Here is a 27,503-nt window from a genome sequence, read left to right on the forward strand (position 1 = left end):
TGGGCTTTTAAAGCCTCAAAGTCACCCCCCTATGATATACATCCTTCAATGAGGCCGTTAATCCTAATTCTTCTAGTCCTTTCAAATGTCACTCCCTGGTGACTAGGCATTCAAATATATGACTCTATGGAGTCATTCTTAGTCAAACCACCACATATACCTAAATTATTTTTTTAATATTTTTAGATTTTTTTCTTATTTTTATGTATATGAATGTTTTGTCTGCTTGCATATATGTACATTACATGTGTGAAGTGGCCTATGTAGATCAAAAGAGGGCTTCAGATTCCCTGGAACTGGAGTTAGAAATAGTTGTGAGCAGCCATGTGGATGCTGGGAATGAAACGTGGGTCCTCTGAAACATTGTTCCAGCCCCGAGAATGCCTAATTCTTTTGACAGTTCATTTACCATGTTGAAATGGTGAGTCTAAAGTAATCTGTGACAAGATTTGTTTCTTTCACAGGATAAACAACATATTCTTTGGCCTAAAAGAGCAGATTGTAGAGACAGCTATCCCAGAGTCCCCCTTGGTGGGGAATTGCCAACATACTTCCTGCCTCCAGAAAACAAAGGACTCAGGCAAGTGCTGGTGGATTTGGCAAAGCACCTGATTCTGCATGATTGTCTCCTGGCGGTTCTTTGAGAGCACCAGCCTTGGACTTGAAAGGTTAAGTCTTTGTTTTGAACTCACCCAAACTTTGAAAATATGAATCTTGTTCCTTTTTCTTACGCCAGGATCCACGAACTGACCAGTGATGATTATTCTTCAGAAGAAGAGGCCAAAACCCCTGACTGTTCCATAACTGACTTCAGAAAAAGCCACACTCTGTCCTACTTAGTCAAAGAATTAGAGGTCCGCATGGATCTGAAAGCCAAAATACCCGATGACCATGCCCGCAAAGTAAGGCTCACTTAGGCTGCTGTTTCTTGCCGTCCACTCTGGGTGACTTTGGAAGCCTCTTAGATGGAACAGAAGCTTGAAGGAAGATGCTTAGTTTTCAGTCTGAGAAACTAAAGTAGCATTCAGAATTGATGAGATGACTGAGATGGCAGCCGTGCTTCCTAACCACAGAGCAGCAAGAAATGCTCCCTGGAGCTGCAGTGTACGGAGTCAGGCTGAGTGCTGTCAGTGACACGAGACGTAGAACTCTGTCCAATGGAGGCCGTCCTGACTATTTCAGCTTAGCTTTGTGCCCTCTCAGCTGCCTCGGGAATTAAAAGCTTGAAAGTTCTCCTGCTCTCTGACATTGTCATTTGCCTCGGACCTATGTGAGGTCCTTGGGAATCTATTAATTTGATAGCCATCCAGCAAAATTATGAGTAAATTCTGTTAATACTGTTTCCTTTAGATCTTATTAGTTGTGTATGACTAAGAGTACTTTGTTAACATAAATAAATGTGTTCTCCAGAGATAATATGTAGATTATCATATTTTAACAAATGTAACTACTCTAAAACTACAAATCAAAGCATTATTTTTTTGTGGAAAAACAGACCATGGCAACTGATTTGGTGACGTCGTTTTAAGCTGAGTGTAGTGACTACTTAAATTGGTGCACATTCACTAAAGCAGAGAGGTGGTCATTTACCGGGTACTGTTGTTGGTTCTTAGAACACAAAACATGTTTTAAGGCACAATGTTTTTTTAGAGTGGCTCATAAGTACACAAACACTGCAGAAGATAAAGTTGCTGGATTGAGGTCTGGTCCTTTCCAGCTTGGGACGAGTGCAAAGTTTTAGTATACCCAGTAGTGCATGTTGTTGATTCTGCAGAATTGCTCATTAGATTCTATACACTTACTAGAAAGACAGACAGACAGACAGAAACAGAGAATGTATGTAAATCTTTTAACTTTCATAATTGGCGGACACTAGAGCATATATGTGAGCTAATGATTACTTGTTGTGTGTTAATAAACTCCTGCATATATGGTTATACATGAGTAATATTCTTGGGGAGACGCCACAGTGGGTTTAGTGTTTGCCGCACAGGTGTGGGGACTTAAGTTCAGACCCCTGGACCTCAGTAAAACACTGAGTTTATAATCTCCCATTTTCTAAGGATGGGTGAAGGCAGCAGAACTCCTGGCATTTACTGATCAGCTAGTCTAGCAAATCAGTGAGTCCCAAGTTCAATAAGACTGAGAGTGACAGAGGAGAGGAAGACGCTCTGCATCAACCTCTCACCTCCACATACACATATATGTACAGGAACACATACAAAACATATACACAGTCATGAACTATGAATACATAAATTCATTTTATTTATTCATAAATAAAATAATTAATATATAAATAAATGTATTTATTTATAAATAAAATTTTGAGGCACCATTTAAAGATTGCCATCATAGATATTCTTCCAAATGCCTTACCTGTTATTTTCAATTGAGTCAGTCTTTCTTTTGATATTTTCAGATTTTGCTTTCCCGTATTAAAAACTATACTGTCCCAGAAGAAGAAATTGGGTCTTTTTTATTTCATGCTATTAACAAGGTAAGTCATTTGTTTGCGGCATCTAAAGCTTAAATACTTACTAAGTGTAATTAAAGTTTTTAATGTATTTGTTAAAGATTCTATTTAGAACGAGTACTGTACTTTGACATTCTCAGCCAAATGCTCCGATCTGGCTCATTCTGAATGAAGCAGGATTGTACTGGAGAGCTGTGGGAAACAGCACTTTCGCTATCGCTTGCCTTCAGAGGGCTTTGAATTTAGCTCCGCTTCAGTACCAGGACATTCCTCTTGTCAACCTGGCCAACCTTTTGATTCATTACGGCCTTCATCTTGATGCTACTAAGCTGCTCCTGCAAGCACTGGTTGTCAACAGCTCCGAGGTGAGACACTCCTTTCTTACCATCTTACGGCTGTGAGCTGTGAGAACACCTTGGTTACAGAATGCACTTTGTTTGTGTCTAGGAGGGGTATAAAAACTGTCAAGTTTGCTTTTCAGGGTAGAGTTTGCATAGTTCAAGAAAAATATATTTTACTTTGATATTTATTTATTTTGAGACAGGTCAGGCTATAGCCAGAGCTCTCCTCAGTTCACAATTCTCCTGCCTCATGCTCCTGACCCAAGATTACATGCATGTACCATCATGCTAGCCTTTTTCTTTAAATGAATGAAATTGACAATTCTCAGTTGGCTTTTTTTAAAGCTTGCATGTAAACAAAAATTCTGCAGCTATGAAAATATACTGTCACTTTCTATGTCAGTCTGCAGCACCTGCTCTTATTTTATCCCCTCATCTCTGAATGTACCTTGCTCAGTATCGTGCATTTTACAGATGGAGCTTTTTGATTTATAAATATATTTATGTCATCTGAGACAAAGCACAGCTAAACAGTTGTTTTGGTTAGAAATAATAGAGGACTAGAACTGGAACTCAGTGGTAGAGCATGTCCAACATGACTGCTTTGTTATTTTTAGTTCTTGTTTTTAAGGTGCCACATTATAAATCATCTTATTGATTTATCACATTAGTTTTTGATGAAATGCAGTTGTAATATATATACACACACACACAATTAAGTTGCCTTTTCCTAACACCTAAATGATTATATATTTTATCTCCAGAGAATCCTTTAGAAGACAAGGGTATAAATATCTCAGATCTCTTTAAGGTATCCTAAAACTAAATTTCTAAATATAGGATGTTACCTATTGAGAATTCATAAATTTACAACTGAATTTTAAGCATAATTTTTTAATTTCTATACTTTCCAGTGGGTCAGGTTGCTAGTAAGTCCATCAGGTATTATCCAGTGCTTGCTCTGTAGCAGACAAGGTACAGTGAGAATAGATGATACGTACGTGTCAGGGTGTGATGAAGAAGGCATACCCATGGAAGGCCCTGTGCTGCTGTGGTCCATAATTCTTCCTGTGTTCACTTGCTGCTGCTACCAGCTAAAGCAGCTACGGGACATTTTTCTGAAGAAGAAAAAACACTTGTCTTTCTGTATTTAAAATTATAAGTAAATTTTAGTTATGAAGTCCTATGGTACTTCTACAAGATAAAGAGAAAATCAGTGAATCAGAATGAGTTTAGCAAAAATATACTTTACCAACACTCCCTACCCAGCGTCAGCATTTGGGAATACTCACCTAGAACCAGGAATTGCAAGTATTTCATAGTGAACCTTAAAATTTACTACATTTAAAAAACTGTCACTATCTAGTTTTAAATGGTTTAAAAAAAAAAAAAAAAAAAAACTAGTCCATAGATTGGATTGCTACCATGACTTACTAGGTAGCTGATAGTCTTAATAACTATTGTTAATAATGGTTTCTACCAGAGCCTTTTCTGTATTCCAGGTAAATATCTTAGCACTGAAATTAATTAATAAGTCAGTGAAAGAGAAAATATCTTGATAACTATGGTTATCAGTTACATAGCCAGAGAGTCCAGCAAAAAGTTTGGGCCCATACATATGATCGTAAGCAAGAGCTACAAATCCTCATTCTGTCTTCACCCGAACTGGGCACATCATTTGCTTTCTTATACGAGATTTTTTTTCTCCTAGAGCCAGGCACCCTCCAGGTGTTTTACATAGAATAGTCCATTTTATCAGCAGACAGCCTTAGGAGGTGGATTTCTCCCTTGGTAGATGAGTTAATGTTCCCAAAGACTGAAAGGCATCAGAGCCTACCAGCTCAGATTTGAGCCTGGGGACGCTGACCGTAGCACTCACGCTTTACTAATAGTAAATTGCCTCGGAACTACCATTTATAAAACTGGTTACCTTATTTCAAAATGCCACTTCCTTGTCTTAACATTTTTTAGACTTTTAATAAAAATGTTTTGTTTTCTAAGATGATCTCACTGTGGTAGTCCAAACTGGCCTCAAAGCTCACAATGCCCTCCCTCAGCCTCTGCCTTTCAATTGCTGGGATCGTAGGCATGTACTATATGCCCAGTTTAGGAACATGAACTAATCCTAGATTAAGTAAAAGAAGCTGCTATGATGGGCTGGAGAGATGGCTCAGCGGTTAAGAGTACGGGCTGCTCTTCCAGAGGTCCTGAGTTCAATTCCCAGCAACCACATGATGGCTCACAACCATCTGTAATGAGATCTGGCTTCCTCTTCTGGTCTGCAGGCAAAACATCTAGACAGAATGCTGTATACATAATAAATAAATAAATCTTAAAAAAAAAAAAAGAAGCTGCTATGAGCAATATGTTTTGTATGTACATGTTAGAGAACTCACTGTTTCATTCCATTCCTGTGAACTTCACAAAGGGCAAAGTTGATGTGTGGTGGTAGAAGTCACAATATTTCAACAATGGTTGCTTTAGGTGGGGAGCCTCTGGAATACTGGAGACATTCTATTCATTTTATATATTGGGTTGAGTAGCAGTTACCAGGATATATTAATATGTAATATGAAATTCATTACGTTATATTTAAGACTAGTTACAACTTTTAGTAGTTTTTAATCTTTGTTAAGGGTCCAGTTATGTGTGTTGCACAGTTTAGAGTGGGCTGGTGTGAATAACATGGACAGGTTAGCAGGAACCTTTACAGAGCAGCCTAAGAGGAGGCTCAAAGAAGTATACTATGAGGTGAGCATCCAAACTGCCTAGGCTCCCACCAAGCCAGTACGTGCAGTAGGATCAAAAACCCATTGCCATTGTTCTTGAGTTCTCAGTAGTCCTCATTGTCCCCTATGTTCAGCGAGTCCAGTTTTATCCCATGCTTTTTCAGACCCAGGCCACCTGGCCTTGGAGAGTTCCTTGGGTGGTCCTTGGACTTCCCACAGGACAGGGAACCCTGATTGCTCTTTGGGCTGACGAGGGAGGGAGATTTGATTGGGGGAGGGGGAGGGAAATGGGAGGCGGTGGCGGGGAAGAGGCAAAAATCGTTAAGAAATAAATAAATTAATTAATTAAAAAAAGAAAGAAGTATACTGTGAAGGTTTTCTGCTTCTCAAAACACAGCAGTTCATTTACATTCTGCTGATTTCTTTTTTTCTTATCTTCTCAGCCCCTGACCTTTTTGAGCCTGGGAAATGCTTACCTTGCTCTGAAGAATGTCAGCGGGGCACTTGAAGCCTTCAGGCGGGCCTTGAAGTTAACTACCAAATGCCCAGAGTGTGAGAGCAGCTTGAAGCTGATCCGCTGCATGCAGTTTTACCCTTTTCTGTACAACATCACCTCTTCTGTCTGTAGTGGTAAGCACCTGTTAAATGCCAGAACAATTAGGAGCTCAACCAGTGCTGTTGTCTTGATTGCAAGAACAGAGATGGTTTAGAAACTCCCTCAGGATTCTAGAAAGCTAATTCCGGCTTAAGAAATGCTGGCTAAACTATACAGTAAAATTGAGGTTATGTGTCTTCTCTTTGTTTAACCATAAAATTTCTGTTTAACCATAACCGATATTCATAGTAAAGGAAACTCATGAAGCTCAGCATGTGTCATGAGCACAGTTCTACATACTTAGTCCCTGAAAACAGCTCTTACCTTTCAGAGTAGACTCGGTTTTCCTGCACTTTCACAGTAACCACTTAGTAGTACATCACAGTGTCCTTTCTCTTTAAGGTTATCTTCCTCAGTAGAACTAGCATGAAACCTTCCTAAAAGTCACATGAACTCCAGTAACCTTCATTATAAGAAGATTGTTTATTTCACAGTCAGCCTTTGAACTATGACAGAAACAGTTTACACGTGTGTGGATCTGCAGCACCTAGCAGGTGCTGGATAGAGCAGCAATGGACATCCGCTGATGTCCAGATTATAGTGTAATGCTTAGGCAGAGGGCTGCCATTCCAGCTCCTTCAATTTGGATATTAAAAATTGAACAAATCTGACACCCAGTTTATGTGACCTGACTTAGATGATTTATAATAGACTTAAGACAGAAACTGATTTCCTGATTCTCTTTACCAGACTGCCTCAGGATGTTAATAGAATTGGGAATAAATGTCCTTGCATCATTAAATACCAAACTCTGTCAGCAACATAATAACATAGGTCAGATGCGTATCAGTGTTGGGCATGGTATGAATTAGAGTTCTCATGAATGCGGAAGGCCTGGACAGTATTTTAGTAAGGAATAGTCATGTGGCCAGCACTAGAATTACACAGATTCATGCCTGGGCCATACTCTGCCCTCCAAAAAAACCATATCATTACCTTTGCAATGAAAGACAATAAAAACTGTCACATATTTGCTGAGAGAATTAAGTGAGATATTTAAGTTATAATAGATAACTGGGTAAAAGTAAGCCTTTAGAAATTCATAGTAAGACCATTGAGATGGCTCATTAGGGAAAGGCACATGCTACCAATCCCAAAGAACTGAGTTCAGTGCCTGTAACCCACATGGTGTAAGAAGAACCAGCTCCCACCAGTTGTCCTCCACCCTCCACATGTGTAACCACACACACACACACACACACACACACGTGCATTAAATAAAAATGTAATTTAAAAAAGATTTATAGTAAATATCAGGTATTCAGAGCTTTCTAAGGGAAAGTTTGGTTCTTCTTCATTTACCCAAGAAGAGCCTTGTTCTCCTTACTAAGGGTCTTTTATTAGGAGAAACTCATGTCCTTGCCCTCTTCTCTCACCTCTCTTAACACTTTGGTTCCTGGAAGTTTGTACATATTAGTGGCCTTCCTCTGAAAATTATTTCCCTTTGCATTAATGGTACACACTTGTGTTCAGTTTTTTGTTTGTTTTGTTTTTGTTTCTTACACTTTATTCCTCTGTCACCCTTGTAAACAGAAGGAATTTAGTTGTGATGGGCTTGTCCCCCAAGAGCCTAACTTGTCCAGGAACAAGTAATGTGAGACACATCTTTATCAGATGTGGAGCATCTGCTAGTCTAGATTATCTCCATGATAGCCTTGGGTCCAATATAACTACGAAAGAAAACAATTTATCTTGAAAGATGAACTGCTGTTGTTCTTTCAGAGAGAACTCATGAGCAAAACTGGACAAGATTAATCCTTTTCCACTAAGTAACCAACTGTGTAAGTCATGAAGCCTTCGCCCTGATTACTAGAACAGGCTCTCCCAGTTAGTCAGTATTGAGATGGTGAGCGTGTAAACAGGAAAATGTCTAACCATGGCATTAGCCTAGTATTCCTAGGTATGAATCTCAGTGATCACACTGAATGAATTTTACTACTGAATTTTTCTTTATTTAACAAACTCATTTCAGGTGTTTTATAAAGGAAGACTTAAAAGGTTGGATTTTTAAAGGTTTTTATTATTTCTTTGAGAATTTTGTAAAATGTATTATGATCATATTCACCCTGCCTCCTTCAACTCTTCTCAGAGCCACTTTCTCTTCCCTTTGTGCCCCATCCCACATCAAGGCCAATTTATGCTGTCCACATATTCTTGGGTGTGTGTCCTTCCACTAGAGCATAGCCAACTTTTCAGGGGCTATACTCTTAGAAAGAACTGACCCTTTCTCTCTGAGCAGCTCTTTGACTAGGAAGTAGAACTTGACGCCCAACTCCTCTCCTTATGCTGCTATTTGATTTGGGTTAGGTTTGCGCAGATCTTGTGAATGCTGTCACAACCACTGTAGTTCAGATGTACAGCTGCCCTGCTACATCCAGAAGACACTGTTTCCTTGTAGCAGTCTACTCTTTTTGTCTCGTACTCTTTCCACTCTCCTTCCACAATGATCCCTGAGTCTTTGAAGCAAGGAATATAGTGTATGTGTCTATTTAGGGCTGAAGATTCTGGAGTCTCTTTTTCTTTATTCCTCGGCCAGGTGTAGTTCTCTGTGTTGATCATTACATACTGTAAATAGAAGTTTCTCTAATGAAGGTTAAGAGATGCCTTCGTCTATGGATACAATGATAAATTGTTAGGAGAGGTTTGATAATGTGTCCATTTAGCAGAATAATAGTACTAGATTCTCTCCTAGGGCCTATGGTCTACTTAGTCATAGGGTTTGGGCCCAGTAATGGTGCCAGGTTTGGATTTCATTGGATCAGGCCTTAAATCTAATCGGAAAGTGGTTGGTTCCTCCCACAACATTCCTGGCACCATTGCACTAGCAGGCATGTCTTACCAGGCCAGTCATTGTAGTGTACAAGGTTCACAGCTTAGGAAGACTGAGGACTACTTTTCTCCTCTGGAAGCATGCATAGCACCTTCCAGAACTATTTAAGCTAGCCAGCAGTGTTGATGCTTCCCGATCAGTACTGTTCTTTGACCCAAGTATGTGGTGTCTTCAACAATGGCTTACCACCAATGCACCAAGACGTGTTTACCTAACACATTACCCTAGATATTTAGAAGCTGTGAATAGATATTCTATAGAATAAGCCATACATAAAATCAGCATATCTTAAAATTTTAGGCAAGTTTCTTTATAATACATGTTCAGTAGTTGTTGACAGAAGGTTTCCGCCAGGGCCCGCAGCCGTTCAGTCCCACACAGAGGTCTATATTAATAATAAAGTAGTTGGCCTATTAGCTCAGGCTTCTTATTACCTCTTATAACTTATATTAGCCCATAATTCTTGTCTGTGTTAGCCACATGGCTTGGTACCTTTTATCAGCCAGGCAGTCTCATCTTGTTTCCTCTGTGTCAATTGTAGACTGACTCTTCCTCTTCACAGAATTCTCCTGTTCTGGTCATCCCACCTGTACTTCCTGTCTGGCTACTGATCAATCGGCATTTTATTACACCAGTACAACTTAAAAAACTTTACAGGATATCAGGCCATTGTTCTACAGCAAGTAACCTTTGCAACAATTTCTAAATTGTGTATGTGAACTTTAGTAGCTTGCAATGTATAGGTGGATGACTTTGTATTCTTCTTACAGCATTTCTGCATTTATCACATGCATTTACATAAATATCTCTTTTATAACATTTCATTCTATAAGATTTTAGTCTGTTTTCTGCAGCCAGAATTTCTGTTGTTTTATGGCTTGCTGTGCACAGTGTTCTGTAATTTAGATTTTAAAGAAGCAATGTTGCAAGTTGCTGCCTCCTGCAGACTCTGCAGCATATGCCACCTGCAGTTGAGAGCCTCTGCTTCACCATCTCTTCACAAGAATGGCTGGAAGTGTGTGTGTGTGTGTGTGTGTGTGTGTGTGTGTGTGTGTGTGTGTGTCTTTAAGATATTTCTATAGATCTAGTTTGGGGAGAACTTCAATATATATTTAGGCCACCTCCATTTGTTTTCACAAAATAATTTTAACAATTTAAGGACTCTAGTTATAGTTACCAGATAATTCTTTTGACATGCATCCATGTGATAAGGAAGAATAAGAAAAAGACTGTGAATTTATGGGTCTAGAAACAAAGGTTATGATTTGCCCAGGTCAAAGATCAGTCAGTAGAACTGAAACTAACCCAAGCCGCTGCCTTCCTGCACGTCTGACTCATTCGTTAATTTTCGTGCTTTTAAACACACAATAAACCACCGCCACATCCATGGTAGTAGAATTCATGTTTGTTGACGCTTGGGATGTTTAATAAAAGTAATATATTCCCTGCATTTTTGTTGTCATCCCTTAAAAGAAGTATGTGTATACTGAAAAGTATGAATTTCAGTAGATTATGAAGATTATGGAGAACAGCTCTAACTGCCCTCCCTACAAGCATACACAAGATGCATGCTTTTCAAGACTTGTGCATTAGTTTGCTGCATGTGAATTGCTTTGGGTTTTGCACGGAAACTGGTAACTATACATGTATTAAGTCAGCAAGCAGTGCTTTTCTTTGGATGTTCCCAGTACTTAGATTTTATGAACAAAATTTTTGTCTCTGGGGCCGGCAAGGTGGCTCAGTGGGTAAAGGCGGTCAAACATGATGCTCTGAATTGAATTACCCAAGACCTGCATGGTGGAAGGAGAGAGTCGACTCCCAAAGTTGTCCTGACCTACACACACACACACACACACACAGAGATAATTCAGTTAAATCTTTTAACATATTTTTTTCTTTTAGGACACTGTAAATTGTATTTCATGGGGTTAAAACAGTGAAGATACGTGACACAACTACGTTTTTGTCAGCTTGACACAAACTACAGTCATTTGGGAAGAGGGACTCTCAGTTGAGAAAATGTCCCCTTAAAAGCCAGCTGTAGGCAAGTCTGTAGGGGCATTTTCTTCATTAGTGATTGATGTTGGCGGGGGGGGGGGGGGGGACGGTAAACCCATTGTGGGCATTCCCACCCGTGGACTAGTAGTGCCAGTGCAGTAGGAAATCAGTCTGAGTAAGCCATGTGGAGCAAGCCAAAAAGCAGCACTGTTCCGTGGTCCTTGCATCAGCTCCTGCCTCCGGTTTCTGAGTTCCTGTCCTGATATCCCAGCATGATGAACTACAAGCTGTGAGATTAAATAAGCTCCTTCCTCCTGAACTTGCTTTTGATCCTGGTTTTCATCACAGCAAAGTAACCCTAAGACAATGTGTAAATATCTCCTGACTGTTTAGTCTTAGGCAGGGCCTTGCAGTATAGCTCAGCCTCCACTTAAACTTGTGATCCCCTGGCCTTATCCTCCTGAAGGCTGGGCTTACAGGAATGTACCACCATTCCAAGCCTTCTTAAATTATAGTGAAAACCTTTTGTCCTACACGTAAAAATATTTTTATTTCTTTTGAGAAAGGAGCCTACCGACCCTTATACAAGTTCTTTCCACGACCATCCATCCTGTCAGTATAGATTACTAACCTGGGCTGGGAGTGTAGAGTGTCAAAGGGCCTCTCTAGAATGTGCAAGACCCTGGAGTAAGTCCCCAACAAAAGGAAGTGGAGAAACAGTACTAGCCAAATAATACCTAAGAAAAATTGAACATGATAAATGATCTGTGGTGGATGTGTCTATAATCTATTGCTCCCCTTATCCCCACACAGTGCTGGGAGTAGAACCCAAGCTGTCATGTTTGCTAAGCAAATGCTCCACAACAGAGCTGGTTCCATAGCAGTGATGGCAAACATGCTCTCTTTTTTTTCTTCAAAATTTCATTTATTTATTTGCTATTGTGTATGTATAATGTGGTGGATTGGGGCACATGTCCCATGACACCCATGCGGAGCTCAGATGACAACTTTGTGGTTCTCCTTCCACCATTAGGTGAGTTCTCGCGATCAAACCTAAGTCACTACGGTTGCATGTCAAGCATCTTTACCCATGAGCCATCTCACCAGACTGTGAATATAATCTTTAAGCAACAAAGTAGCATTTGATTTATTTCATCTAAAGAACTTGCATGTGGTTTATTTATTCATTCAGCCAATACTTTGTGCCAGGAAATATTATAGGACCTGGAAAGCAAGCACCAAAGCTTTATCTCTTATGTACTTGCATTCGAGTTGTAAGAAATGGAGAGTGGATGGTGAGTGTAACTATTTAGGATAAGAGTGCTGCTGTGGGGGACCAGCACAAGCACATCAGGGGATCCCACCCAAGAAACGGCATGGTGGCAAAGACAATGCGGTGCCCATCCACAGCAGGAGACTTCAGACAGAGAGACTGGTCTTTGCAAAGGCTTGGCCAAGGAAGACACAGTTTATAAGCAGATTTCTTTGCAGTAGAAATGAAGGGAAGATAAGAGCCTCATGTTTATTGTGTGGCAAGTTGTTTTAATAACTGGAGGATTCATTTCAAAAGCAAGATGTTTGGAAGGTTTTGAACAGTGATAAAGTGACTGAATTTACATTTTAACAAGATTCTTCTGCGAAGAATAGATTGTGGTGGGGTGAGGGTAGAGACTTGAAGACGAGTTAGGATGATACTTCCAAAGAATCCATGAGAGAGGCTGGGAGATGGCTCAGAGAGTAACTGCTTGCTTCCTAAGCCTGAGGCCCTGAGTTCAGATCCCTACCACCCATATAAAAGCCAGGTGTTGTGGTGTACATCTGTTAACTCTGGCACTGGTGAAGGGGAGGGGGGTGTTGGAGCAGAGATAGCAGGATCCCAGAAGTTCACGGACTAGCCAAGCTAATAACCAGTGGGCTCCACGTTCAGTGAGAGACCGTTTCTCAAAAAATAAGATAAAAGGGACAGAAGTCTCCCATTGTTAACCTCTGTTTTCCACCTCTGCCTGCACAGCAAACTCAGGGGTGTACATATGCACACACATGCAGAGACACACATACACTTGCACGCACATGTGTGCACGCATGTTCCTAAAAGCAATATTGGCCTGAGTCAGACACAGGAGAAATGATCATGTTTAGGATAAAAGAACATCCATAAAAGGAGATTGTGGAGAATGACAGAGAAGGCAAGGAAGTCAGCTCCCGAACAGCTGGTATGAGTTCATGGAGGCGTGAAAATGAGTGAGCAGGCTGAGGGAGCAGAGCTGTGTATCTAGACAGACTATGCTTGCATTTCCTCAGGAATTACCAAGTGGAGATGAGATGTTGACAGTTGGCTATATGAATATTATAATGGTCAGTGAAGGACAGGCTAGAAACCATGTTTGTGAGCCATAGGCACCTGGGGTTTTTTTCATAACAAGCTTCTATGGAAGTGCCTGAGTAACTGATATAGAATGGAGACTGTATAAACAATTACTAGTAAGGCATGTTAGCTTACATTAGGCAAGGCGAAGATGCAGGAGAATTGGAAAGAAGTAGACAGTACAGTAGGGAAGAGTAAAGGTGAGTATTTACCCACAAGTCAGGAGTATTCAGAAGAGCAATCAAGACACCAGTAGGAGCATCCTGGGGTGCTGAGTCAGGTGACGGCAGGATAAATCCAGCATTGGAGGTTGTTGGCAATCTTTTAAAACCTATGAAATGGGGTTTGAAGAAAGTGAGAAAATGGAATGGCAAGCTTTATGAGGGTGTAAAAAAGTAGGGTGTAATTGTGAGATTGAGGATGTTTGTTTTGGTTGTATGTTTACAAAAATAGAATATATTGCAGCATATTTGCCTTAGGAAAATCAAATAAAAGGGGAGAAATGAAAGATTCAGGAAAGAGCTCACTATATCTCAAAATACTGAGTTTTCTATAGGGAGGGAGTGTGGAAAGGAGAGCAGAAAAGTAAAGGAACCCAAGACGTCTCTAGATAGGAGAGGGACAGTATACAAGTAAACATCCAAGTATGCTTGCTCAAAGATTTAGTGGGATAACATTGGTTGCTTCTCAACACAATAAAGAGTTGAGTTGTCAGAGCACAGTGAAAAGGAGCTGAGAGTGGCAGAGATGCCGTGAGGGAAGAGGGACAGAAAATTGTTGTTTAGAATGTGAGTTACAAGAGAGGTTTCTAACTTTGCAAGGTAGGTAGATGTTAGTGTCACTAATCAAAAAAGGAAGCTCAGAGGAGAAATGAGCCAGCATTGGTATTGTACTGGAGTAACAAGTTCGCTCCATGTTCATTTACTGCTTCAGGTTCCCTTGGAGAGGGGGAGGGGAACTCAGGGTGTTGAATGCCAAGAACAGAGTCTCCAAAATGCTAACATTTAAAAATAGACACTGGCAGGCAGCGGTGGTGCACGCCTTTAATACTAGAACCTAAGAGGCAGAGGTAGGAGGATCTGTGAGTTAGAAACCAGCCTCATCTACAGAGTGAATTATAGGACATCCAGAGCTGCACAGAGAAATCCTGTCTTTAACATACACACCCCAAAAAAAGAGAGAAAAGAAAAATGAAAATTGAGTTGTCAAGGTGTCACAATAGCCAAGGAGTGGGTACTGCAGTTCTGAGGAACAGATTGAGAAGAAAGATCAATAGTAGTGTAGCCTGTATTGTTTCCCACAGTACAGTATGAAACAGATGGGGGAGGGGAGCAGACTTTGGGAAACACTTGCAGTGTGACTTTCTTGATAGGAATGGCTAACACTGAGAACAAAGGCAGCCGGGATGGATGGCACTGCAGCTTTGCCACTCATAGAAAGCATAATGTTTATTAGTAAGACACAAGTTTGTATTCTCAGAAAGATGAGTCCTGAGACATTGGGAGCACAAGCAGCCAGCACTGTTAGGGATGCTGTCCCAAGTTTCTAAACCATGTATGGTTAGGGAGCACTAAGTGAGCTTTGCATCTCAGGTCCTTCTTTCTGCACCACATGTACTATGAAAGTTGTTGTTATCACAAAGTTAGACAAGATCTTCATTTGTATTTGGGCTCCACTCTGCAATAGGATCCTTGGTGATTTCTTGAACACACACTAGTCAGGGCAAACTACAGAGCAACAGCAAGGAGTGAGGTGAGCAGGGTGACAGGGCCTGTGTCCTCGCCCTCCTGTGACTCTGACTAAGTGTCACTGCACTTGTACCCAAGTCTCTCGGCTTCTGCTTCTGTGCACTCAGTGTTTATTAGGCAAGTTCACTGGGCTTTGATTCATCTTATATCTTTTTTTTAAATATTTATTTATTTATTATGTATACAATATTCTGTCTGTGTGTATGCCTGCAGGCCAGAAGAGGGCACCAGACCCCTCTACAGATGGTTGTGAGCCACCATGTGGTTGCTGGGAATTGAACTCAGGACCTTTGGAAGAGCAGGCAATGCTCTTAACCTCTGAGCCATCTCTCCAGCCCCTCATCTTATATCTTAAGGTTTCATTTACCCCTGGTGTTTTTTTTGGAGACAGCTAAGCTCATGTGATGTTAAGTTTCTTAGTTTGCTTTCTGTTGCTGTGATGAAGAACATAACTAAAATCAACTTGGGGAGGAAAGCACTTTTTTTCCACTCATGTGTCCTGATCACTGTCCCTAATGGAGGGAAGTTAGGACAGGAACTTGACTTCCCAAAGCAGAGTTTTTTTTTTTTTTTTTTTTTTTGGTTTTTCGAGACAGGGTTTCTCTGTGGTTTTGGAGGCTGTCCTGGAACTAGCTCTGTAGACCAGACTGGTCTTGAACTCACAGAGATCCACCTGCCTCTGCCTCCCAAGTGCCAAAGCAGAGTTTTGTTAACTTGATTCTCCTGATTTTCCCCGCTTGCTTTCTTACTCAAGCCAGGACTCTGTGCCAAGGCTGAAATTGTCTTCAGAAGCTCACCTTCCTATATCAATCACTAATCAAGAAAATGCCCTGCAGATTTGTCTACAGGCAATCTGATAGAAGCATTTTCTCTACAAGGGTTCCCTCTTCTCAGATAATGCTAGCTTGTGACAATGTTGACAGAAAATTTAACCAGGACATAAAACTTTGCTCTCACACAGTGGCATTTGCATGAGTCTTCCTCTTTCAGAAAGGTTATTGACAGAATACACACACTACACATACATGCAGTATCCATCCCTTACTGGTAGAGGGCTCTTTGACATTTTTTTTAAAGTGACTTGTAGCTTTGGCGATGCTTTTTGTATGATAGGAAACAAATGAATTCCTAGTTTGGAGACCTTTCCAAAAATTGAGTGCTGTGTGTTTAAACCCGGGCTTGATTATTGGATGACATCTACTGAGTTCTATGGGTCTGATGGGAATAAAACATTGAGTCTGTTAGGAAAAGAAATGGATAAGATTTTCAAATACAGATGACAACGGAATATGCCCTGTGGGTGCTCCTGTCTGTGTAGGTTTGGATATGTGTGCCTTCTCTGTCAGTGCTGATACTCAGCCTTTTGCTTCCTGAATAGGACAGTGGATAACAGAGTGGAAGTAAGACACTGCAAACCCAGTAAGGATACTCATTGGCTGTTGGTACCCAAGTAGGTAGACGTGCCCCAGTCAAAGCCTATCTTCCCCACCTCCAAATCCAAAGCCCTTGCAAGTGGGATCTGCAGTGAAGGAAGTGAAGAACTCTGTCACTGACGTCTACAGGACTGTGCTCTAAACATTCTATTATAGAATAACTTGAGTGGCTGTTTGTTGGAGGAAGCCGCTTGTTGGTTCCCAGCCACTCAGCCCCAAAATAAATACACAGAAACTATATTATTCTCCCAGCATTCCATTTAGTTTTCAGCCTAACTTAAGTTCTGCCCTGCTATAGGTCCAAAGCAGTTTCTTTATTCATTAATGGTAATCATAGCATACTGAGGGAAATCCCATATCACCTCCCCTTTTCTGTTTAAATAAAAACAGGAAGGTTTTAACTTTAACATAATAAAATTACATATAACAAAACAGGTATCAAGAATCAACAATTACAGTATTTATATATACTTTATCTTTTATCATAGCTAAGGAAAACTATATAACTTCTTCAACTCCATCAAAGACTCCAGAAGGATATAATATTACCTAAGTAAACAGGAAGTGCATTGTAAGCAACTTCCAAAACTCTAGAATTGACTGAGACATCTTGCTGCCTGGACAGTCACCCAAAGTTCTTCTGTACCATTGGAGCATCCACCTTTAGCCCACAGGCCCATAGTATCCAGCAGACTTTTCCATGAAGCAGGAAATTTCAAAGACAGTTCTGCCTACATTAGCAGAAGTGGACTCTTTTATGAAGCAGGAACCCCAAAGGATCTTCTCACCTTTAGGCAAGTTCAGCAGTCATTTCTTTGCGGGTCCTTCATGTCCAGTTCATCAAGCAGTCCAGGCAAGAGCACTTTCTTGCCCAGATGGCTAACCAGCTCCATAAGGAGCCTCTTTGATGCCCATCTTTCTCTTGAAGTAGCTTGATGCTGCCAGGAGCAGATGTGTCTCATTGTCATGAAAAATCCTAAGTTATTAAACATTTTAAGTGCCATATTCTGTAGTCTTTGAAAGGTTTGAAGAATACCTATCTATCTGAAATACATGTCTGTACATCTAGAAAATCTAACATGGTGACAAGCTTGACTATTATAGATGACTTTCTATTTACCTATATTCTTAATTGTACATTACATTTTTAAATGAGCTGCACAATACCTTAATCAAGAGCAATATATATATATATACACAGTATAACAAAATTGACCTTAAAATTGTATCAATAAACCAGGATCCATGCCAATGCAAATCTCTATAGCATATCCCCCTTTAAATGTAAACAAACATTTATAAACAATATTTGGGAATATGGATATAGTTTTTCTCCAAACTGCTTCCTGCTGTTATTGAGCAAAGTAATTTTTTGAGGGATATTCAAGGTGACCTTTCAGGGGCTCTTGGTCTATCAAACCATGTTAGTCTGAAAGCAATCCACAGGTTCTCATCCTCTGTGGAAACAAACGAAAACCCTCTTTACCAAAGCAGCATATCCTTAGAACCATATTTTGAAATCAAAATACCTTTAAAATATATATGTTGGCTTAGCTTAGCAGTCCCCAGAATCAAATGTCTCTCTGCAGTCAAAAAATTCAAAGAAAACACAATAGTATACATAATTCAGACTCTCTGTGTGTTGTAATAAGAGCGGCAGGGCTGCATCCCTGGCACCCAGCCGCCCGCACGGCTAGCTTATGCCCCGAAATAATTACACGGAAACTGTATTCTTTTGAACACTGCCTAGCCCATTAGTTCCAGCCTCTTATTAGCTAGCTCTTACATATTGATCTAACCCATTTCTAATATTCTGTGTAGCACCATAAGCTAGCTTACCAGGAAAGATCTTAACCTGCGTCTGTCTGGAGTGGGAGAATCATGGCGACTCCTCACTCGACTTCTTTCTCCCAGAATTCTGTTCTGTCTACTCTACCCACCTAAGGGTTGGCCTATCAAATGGGCCTAGGCAGTTTCTTTATTAATTAACCAATGAAAACAACAGATTAATACAAGACCCACCTCCATCATCTGTGTATATTCCATCTTTACATGGTTTATTTTTTTCACTTCTTTTAATCTATGACTGTCTGTATTCTGTCTCTTTAAAGACTTTGTTTTATTTTTTCAAAACCATTTACTTCTTTTTATAACTATCCTCTTTTTCTTTTCTCTATCAAGCCTATATACATTTTTTTTAACATACTGTGTCTTATTTAAAGATCTTTTTTATCTGAATTTGTCTTTATTGTGTATCTGTAATCCTTTACTGTCCAGGAGCACTTTTTAAAATGCTAAGTGCTTCTTAAAAACTTAAGCTGTGGCATAGCTAGGTCAAATACGGCTTGCCCCACCCAGTCCAGCATGGCAGAGTGGAACTGTTTGCTGCCTCCAAGAGCCATGTACATTGCCCCATTTTCAGGCACACAACCAGTCTATGTTGCCATTAAGCAAGTTATCGTACTCTGTTCACAAAACCCATTTAAATGCTCATTTCCTAGACCTCCCGAAAGAGCCAGAGTGATTTGTACTGCTGAACCAGGAAGCCGCCACTTTTTTAAAAAGAAGTCTCGTAGTTTTTACTGCGCCCTGCGGCACCTTGCTCACTGCAAGCCCATCTAGAAAAAAAAAATTGTGGCTACCAAAAGCCATGCTTAACTCTGTTCTTTTGTGTCCAGAATTCCTTTTTAAGTTTTCTCAGGTTTTTTAATGTGGATATAGTTCCCCGTGTTGGGTGCCAATTTGTTGGAGGAAGCCACTTACTGTTTCCTAGTCGCTCAGCCCCAAAATAAACACACAGAAACTATACTATTCAAATCACTAGTTGGCCCATTAGCTCTAGCTTCTTATTGGTTAACTTATATCTTAATTTAACCCATTTCTATTCAACTGTGTATTGCCACATGGCTGTGGCTTACCAGCTAAAGTTCCGGCATCTGTCTCCAGCGGGACTACATGGCTTCTCTCTGACTCCACCCTTCTTTCTCCCAGCATTCCGTTTAGTTTTCAGCCTAGCTAAGTTCTGCCCTGCTATAGGACCAAAACAGTTTCTTTATTCATTAATGGTAATCACAGCATACAGAGGGGAATTCCACATCAGCTGTTTAAAATTTAGTGGGGACAGAGAGGTGACCTAGTGGTAAAGGCACATGCTATCAAACCATATGACAAGTTTTTTCACCAGAACCTATATGGTAAAAGGGAAAAAAATAGACTCCCAAAAGTCTAACCCCTACACAAGCTCTATGCATGCACAAACACACATGTACGTTATAAAAATATAATTAAACATTAAAAATTAATTCTATTAAACTTTGTTTAGATACACTCACTATGCATAGCAAAGCTAAGAATTCCTGGTGCTCATATCTGAATCCTATGAGAAGTCACTGGACCCAAGGCCTGAGCAGTTAGAGAATTCCTAAGTCTCTGGTTCTTGTTTGAGATGCTGTCCTTACAATTACTAAACTCAAGAAATTCAAGACAGTTTATTAAACACAGATAAGTAAAGCCAATTTAGCTTTAAATCTAACAGTCTTGTCCTCGCATCACAGCCTCACTCTAAGAGAAAGGGCAAGCCTGCTCCCAGCAGATACTTCTGATGGTGAGGCCCTTCGCTGTTCTATTTCAAGAGTCTGTGCTGACTCTTCTCAGTTCTTCTTCCTTCTCCCAACCCCCACTACCCTAAACTTCCTCCAGCTCAGGAGCTTCCCTACCCTCAGCTTCTCATTTTCCTTATAACCCTGCTACTTCAGCTATGCGCTCCCTTGGTCTCTCTTTTACCTACTCTCTTGTCTTTATCTCCCTCCTCCCCACACTCTCCTCTGCTTCTCCTGTAGCCAGGCCCAGTCTGCTGGCCATATTCAGTCTACTTTTTATCTCTGCCCTGGACTCTTCCAGATGCCTCTAGCTAGTCTCTCCCTCAGATCTATACTAAAAACCTTCCCCTTAACCACACCGCGGAGCAATCATGTTATCAGTTTCTATATTTTTATGTCTGCTTTTTACAAAGTTTACAAATTGAATCAAATTCTGACATATAATGAATACATTGTACATAGTCTACTTTCCTTAACATGTGTATGCACACCTGTATGTCCACACTGACTTCCCAGTTTTGTGTGTTTACACATATTTACAGTAACTCCTCCCCCACAACTTTGAATCCTCATCCCACAAATCAACATATCCAGTTTTGAAGGCCCACTCTGCCTTCTGACGTATATGGTCCCCTATTCTGTTTGGTTTGGTTTGGTTTTATTATTTTCTGAGTTAGTGCCTCACTATGTAGCCCTGACTGGCCTGGAATTTGCTTTGTAGACCAGGCTGACTTTGATCTTACAGAGATTTACCTACCTCTCTCTCCCAAGTGCTGGGATTAAAAGTATGTACCACTGTGCCTGGCTCCTGGTCTACTAATCGTAAGTCATATTATAACTAATCACTGTGCTGCAATTTCCTAACCTTCTCAAGAGCAAGAACTAAACTTTTTCACCTTCATGCCTATTATTTCTTCTGTTCCTCCTGTGTTGGTGTCCTTACTGGAATGCTGTAGTAGCTGATGATCCTTGGGGTTTCAGTATTCAGAACGCCTTTGTAAAACAATGGTAACAAGTAGCTGGATTGTTTGGTCTGTATTTACCCAGAATGCTCTGTAGAAACCATCTCTCATATGCATGTGTCAGTAGAGAGCTTTTTAAAGTCTGCTACTCCTGCCGCGGGAGGAAGATAGATAAAGAAGAGTCTCCTCTCACTTGTCCACGATAAGCTAACAGATATTCTCCCAACCTTGTAATATACATTACAAGCAAATATCTCTTTGGACTCAGATTCAGTATTAGTATCTGTGAATTAGTTAGGAATCCTGAGGAATTCAGTTGAGCTTAGTTCCTCACTATCCTAACTTGAAGAAAATTTCTCCAAGTTAAAGAATGCCACATTAAAATTAAAAATGGTAATGGCTATGGATAGTGGTTAACTTTTCCTCATAGTTTCTGAATGTAAAATCCTCTCATAGTAAACTTCTTTAAGATTCTAATGAGTGAATGCTGCTGGGTATGATCTGGTCCTTCACATTTCTAAAGGCAGAGCCTGGATTTCTCACTGAAGTAGTTTCTAAAGCTGTGTTGTGATTCTGTCTCCACCAAACCTGACTTTGCTTCCTAGCTTGGTCATCTCAGGAAAGGCCATGTGGCAGGATCAATAAGCCAAATTTACATCCAGTTTCTTGTTTTCTACTCTATGACAATAGAGATCAGTTCAACACCAGATAAACCCTCCCCTTCCCTTGGGATAGAATTCAACTCCAGAATTTATAATATGAGGGACACACAGTCATGTGTTTTACTTCTTTTTTCTTTCTTTCTTCCCTCCCTATCTTCCGACTCATTCCGTTTACCAGGAGGGAATCCCAGTGTACACCAGTCAGTGATTGCCGATTTCAAGTGTTAAAGATAGCTTCTTTCTCCCTGGCAATGCACTTATAAGGTCAGTCTGCATATAGCCATTACTTTAAACTTCTTGCAAAGAATTTTATTGGGCTTTAATTGCTGAATGTGAAATACAAGGAAGCATTCCTGCTGTTAAAACCATTTCTTTTGTTTTCCCCAAATAGAAGACAGCATAGGGCAAAGGAGGTGAAGCGCCTTCATCAGTCTCTCAGCTCCAGTCCTTAGCAACCACTTCATGTTACCCATAATTCAAGGTGTTCTAAATTCTTACTTCAGCAGTGGTTTCATTAATTGTTGTTTCCCCAAGAGTCTCTGCACACAAGAGCTTATCTCTTCGGTTCAAATAAAGAAAGAAACTTGACAAAAATAGATTGTTGATTTGTTCAAATTTGCGCGCTAAGGCTTTGACTAAGGTGGAATTTGATTTCCTAGCATGGAGTGTCCATCTTGATCTTTAAAAGGAGAAGGCATACACAGGACTGTCATTCCTGACACAAAGCTCTCTGTTGCCAGTAAGGGTTCTTCTGTGGGGCTACTGTGAGGCTAACTTCTAACAGATGCCTTGGGGCTCAGAAATGAAGGCAGTTGGAGCTGAATTGGTTGCTGTTTCTCTTCAAAGACTGATAGGATCTCTGCTTCCAGCATCCCATAAACACAGGCATGCATGCATATACATGCATGCAAACAGATGCACGCACATACCACAGACACACACACAATGCACAAACATATGCATGCACACACATGCACAGAAATGCACACATACATGTGAACATATACGCATTCTCTGAAGTTATGCCTGTACCTCAGTAACTTCCAGTGGGTCATCTCTTAAGATTATTCAATGGCTAAAACTAAAAGGCCTTGTTTTAAAGAATGGTCATACCAGAGAACTTTTTCCTTTGTGACTTTTCAAGGGACCAACACTAATAACAACAGCAGCTTATCCCATGCTCACAATGGTCTCACTCTTTATATTTAATTTACAATGAATGAGTGAAGGCCTACTATTTTTAAACTCAGTTTACAGTTGAGAGATCTGATACACAAAGATAATAAAAGTAATTCCCTGCTTTAGAATACTAATGATTCTAGAGACAGAATTTGTACTCAGGAAGTCTGGTTCTTGCTCTGTTCCTGACTATAATCATGCCAAAAGCACCAAACCATCTTCTCTGTGACACCAGCTGAGTTACTTGGCTAAGAGTTCCAGAATCTTGCTCCATAACTTTGCTGGCCCCATTGTTGGTGCTCATGCCTCAGCATTTCTGATGCTGGAGTTATGTGTGTGGAATACCATACTCCTTAAGATTTATCATGTAAGTGATAACTCTTGTTAGGAAGTGGAACGTAATCTTCTAGGAACTTGGTAAACAGAATTAATGAGAAGAAAAAAGGTTTGCCTAACTTTAGAAATGACAGGAACTCTCAAGATCTTAATTTACTCTGAAAAAAATCTATCCACAAATCAGTTATATCTTTTTCCCTCAAATTACTTACACTTTGACAAAGAGTATTAGCTAGTTCTTTTTTCCACAACACCCTCATAACCTAGGTCAGTATTAGTAACCCTGGTATACAGCAGACACTCTACACAGAGAAGTATTAATAACCCTAGTATACAGCAGACACTCCACACAGAGAAGAAGTGTTGAATTGCTAAAGCTCCTACAGCAGTTCCCAAAGCAAAAGAGCCCTCCTTGGAGTTTCCTGCTTAGCTGGGATTGCAACAAGGAGATAGAATTGATTTAGATGAAAATGCTTTGTGAGCAAGTCCTGAGTGTTATGCATAGAAGAATGTTTGTCTTTCACTTGGGACCTTGTTAGCTAAAGCATTTCATTTAAATCATGAGGTCTTTGTTAAAAATTATGGCATACGTCTCAAGGGTAGCCTAAGCCATAGATAGAGTATCTTCCCTTCTACATCAGTTCGGGGTAGATGTTGTGTATAGAAAATGCTGTTGTTACTTTTCATGCATGCATGCATGCCTATCTGTCTGTCTGACTGGCTGTCTCATCAGAGTCTAACTACGTATCTCATGTTGGCTTCAAATCCTCCTGCTTCAGCATACCCAACTATTTTGGGTGTTGTTTTCTGGTATAGATCCAATATTTTCTTATCTTTAATAAGAATATAATCTATCAGGAAATTAAGTAACATGTTTCAAGGCTTGTCAGTTCTGCTCTGAGTTGGAGCAAAAGTGTACTTTGGTCTAGGGAACACAGACTTTATTTCTAAAGTATTTCACTAACACTCTCCTTTACCACACCCGGATGACTGGAGATGTAGTTTTAAAGTTAGGCGACTTAACTTACCAGTAACCCAGCTACTTAGACAGATCACAGTTGACTCAAAACCAGTCTGTTTTTAACTTTTGATGTAAAAAAGTTAGCATTAATAGTTCTCATTTTTGAAGATTTATTTTTTTAAAATTTTGCATATGTTGTGTCTCTGAGTGGGTAGTGCTGGTACCCCGTGGAAGCCAGAGACCTTAATTCCCCTGGAGCTGGAGTTATGGGTGATTGTGAAGTCACTGGACATGGGTGCTGGGAAATGAACTCAGATTCTACGCAAGTATTTAGTTTTCACTGGGCTGTTCCGATGCTTTGTATTGCTAAGAAACGCCTCATACAGAATAGCTGCCTGTTCTTCCTTCCCTCCCCTTTTCTGTTTCCCTCTGAGAACTACTGGCCTGGGTTTGTGATTTGGAGGACATTTGTCAGCTTCACAGATGTTGCTTCCCAAGAGGGTCCAGGTCTGAGGTGTTGTAATAAGAGCGGCAGGGCTGCATCCCTGGCACCCAGCCGCCCGCATGGCTAGCTTATGCCCTGAAATAATTACACGGAAACTGTATTCTTTTAAACACTGTCTGACCCATTAGTTCCAGCCTCTTATTGGCTAGCTCTTACATATTGATCTAACCCATTTCTAATATTCTGTGTAGTACCACGAGCTGGCTTACCAGGAAAGATCTTAACCTGCGTCTGTCTGGAGTGGGAGAATCATGGCGACTCCCTGACTCGGCTTCTTTCTCCCAGCATTCTGTTCTGTTTACTCTGCCTATCTTAATTCTACCCTATCAGAGGCCAAGCAGTTTCTTTATTAATTAACCAATGAAAGCAACAGATAGAAAGATGACCCTCTTCCATCATTTCCCTTTTTTCGGTTTAAACAAAAAGGAAGGCTTTCATTTTAACATAGTACAATTACATATAGCAAAACAGTTATAAAGCAAGAATTACAGTTACAATACTTATATCTATTTTATCCTTTATCATAACTAAGGAAAACTATAACTAACCATTCTTCAACTCCATCAAAGACTCCAGAAGGATATAATATTTCCTAAACAAATAAGAAATCCAAAACTCTAGAAATGACAGAGACATCTCGCTGCCTGTACAGTTACCCAAAGTTCCTCTGTACCATTGGGGCATCCATCTTCAGCCTTCAGGCCCATAGTATCCAGCAGATGTTTCCATGAAGCAGGGAATTTCAAAGGCAGTTCAGTCACTATCTGCTGTGTCCTGCAGAATGTCTTGCAGATTCTTTCATGAGTCAGGAACCCTGAAAGACCATCTCACCTTTAGGCAAGTTCAGCAGTCCTCTTTCTGCGGGTTCTCTGTGTCCAGTTTATGCAACAGTCCAGGCAAGAGCAGTTTCTTGCCCAAATGGCTATCAAACTCCTTAAGGAGCCTCTTCGGTGCCCATCTTCCTCTTGAAATAGATTGGTGCTGTCAGGAGCAGACGTGTCTCATTATCATGAAAAGCCCTAAGTTATTAAAACATTAAATGCCATATTCTGCAGTCTTTGAAAGAGATGAAGAATGTCTGTCTAACTGAAATATATCTCTATATATCCAGAAAATCTAACTAACATGACTACAAATTTGACTATTATAGATGATTATCCATTAACAACCTATATTTTCTAATTATACATTACATTTTTAAATGAACTACACAATCACAATACCTTAATAAAGATTAGAAATACGCATATACATATAACAAAATTGACCTTCAAATCCACACCAATGCAAATTATTCATATCTATATCATATCCCCCTTTAAATGTAAAAGAACATTTATAAACCATATTTGGGAACATGGGCGCAGTTTTTTCTCTCCAAACTGCTTCCTGCTGAATGGGGGCGTCGTTAATTACGTCTTTCATGGTATAACCTGTGTGCCAGGGTCATCTCAGTTGGCAGTTGAGTGAAGTAATTTTTTGAGGGTGTTCACAGTAACCTTTCAGGAGGGCGTGGTCTATCATACCATATTGGGATAGAAGAAATCCACAGGGTCGCATCCTCTGTGAAAACAAAAGAAGACCCTCTCCAAAGCATCATATCCTTAGTCCCAAATTCTGAAATGATAATACCCTTATATCCATTCTGGTTTAGCTTGGCAGCCCATGTAATGAAATGTCTCTCTGTACTTAGCTCCTTTACAGTCAAAAATTTTAAAGAAAACACAATGTACATAATCCAGACTCTCTGTGAATATTCCATTGTTACGTGGCTTATTTTTCTTTATTTCTTTTAATCTATAACTATCTGTACTCTGTCTCTTTAAAGACTTTACCTTTTTTTTAAGACATTAACTTTATTCTTTATATATATTTTTTTCTCTCTCTCAAGCCTACGTACATTCATCCAACAGTGTCTGAATCAGTTCTATTGTGAATCTGTAATTTTTTTACTATCCAGGAGCATTTCTTAAGATGTTAAGCACTTCTTAAAAACTTAAGTTGCACCATGTACAAGTAATATGGTACCACCTATGTCCTGCTCAGTCTAAACCTTAACTGCCCTGTTATTATGGTTATTACGGTAGTTCCTGCCTGAGACCAGCACAGTTCAGCATGGAGGAGCTGAGCTGCTCCTGCCTCAGAGCCATTTGGTGCCCCTGAGCCATAGCACGCAATGACTTCCTTTTAGGCACACAGCGAGTCTAGTTGCCATCAAACAAATCGTAGCACTTTATTCCAAATGCTCCATTCAAAGACTCTTTCTCCCGCAGGAGCCAGACAGAGATTGCAATGGCGGCACAGTGCAGAAAGCTGGCATTTTAAAACAGCCAGTTTTTTTCCTGCTGCTGAGTCAGGACAATTTCTTTGCCACACGCAACCCACAAACAGCAAAAAACTGTCTTGAATTCTCTCTCTCTCCTTTTTAAGCCCTCTCAGGTTTTACGTGGAGTTCATTAGCACGTTGAGCGGCAGGGCTGTGTCCCTGGCACCCGGCCGCCCGCATGGCTAGCTTATGCCCCGAAATAATTACACGGAAACTGTATTCTTTTAAACACTGTCTGGCCCATTAGTTCCAGCCTCTTATTGGCTAGCTCTTACATATTGATCTAACCCATTTCTAATATTCTGGGTAGTACCACGAGCTGGCTTACCAGGAAAGATCTTAACCTGCGTCTGTCTGGAGTGGGAGAATCATGGCTACTCCCTGACTCGGCTTCTTTC

General features: G+C 40.3%; 1 protein-coding gene across 3 annotated transcripts in view; it reads left to right on the forward strand.

Annotated features, from left to right (window-relative positions):
- The window catches only part of Ttc17 (tetratricopeptide repeat domain 17), a 118,331-nt gene that overhangs the window by 42,164 nt on the left and 48,664 nt on the right, over positions 1-27,503 (forward strand). For all 3 annotated transcript variants that reach the window (XM_057781335.1, XM_057781337.1, XM_057781336.1), the window contains exons 12-16: positions 465-580; positions 737-902; positions 2,423-2,500; positions 2,617-2,841; positions 5,990-6,176. In XM_057781335.1, coding sequence (XP_057637318.1) covers positions 465-580; positions 737-902; positions 2,423-2,500; positions 2,617-2,841; positions 5,990-6,176 — 772 coding nt within the window. The remainder of the gene's footprint in view (positions 1-464; positions 581-736; positions 903-2,422; positions 2,501-2,616; positions 2,842-5,989; positions 6,177-27,503) is intronic.

Source organism: Chionomys nivalis, chromosome 9 (assembly GCF_950005125.1).
Source record: "Chionomys nivalis chromosome 9, mChiNiv1.1, whole genome shotgun sequence".
NCBI lineage: Eukaryota > Metazoa > Chordata > Mammalia > Rodentia > Cricetidae > Chionomys > Chionomys nivalis.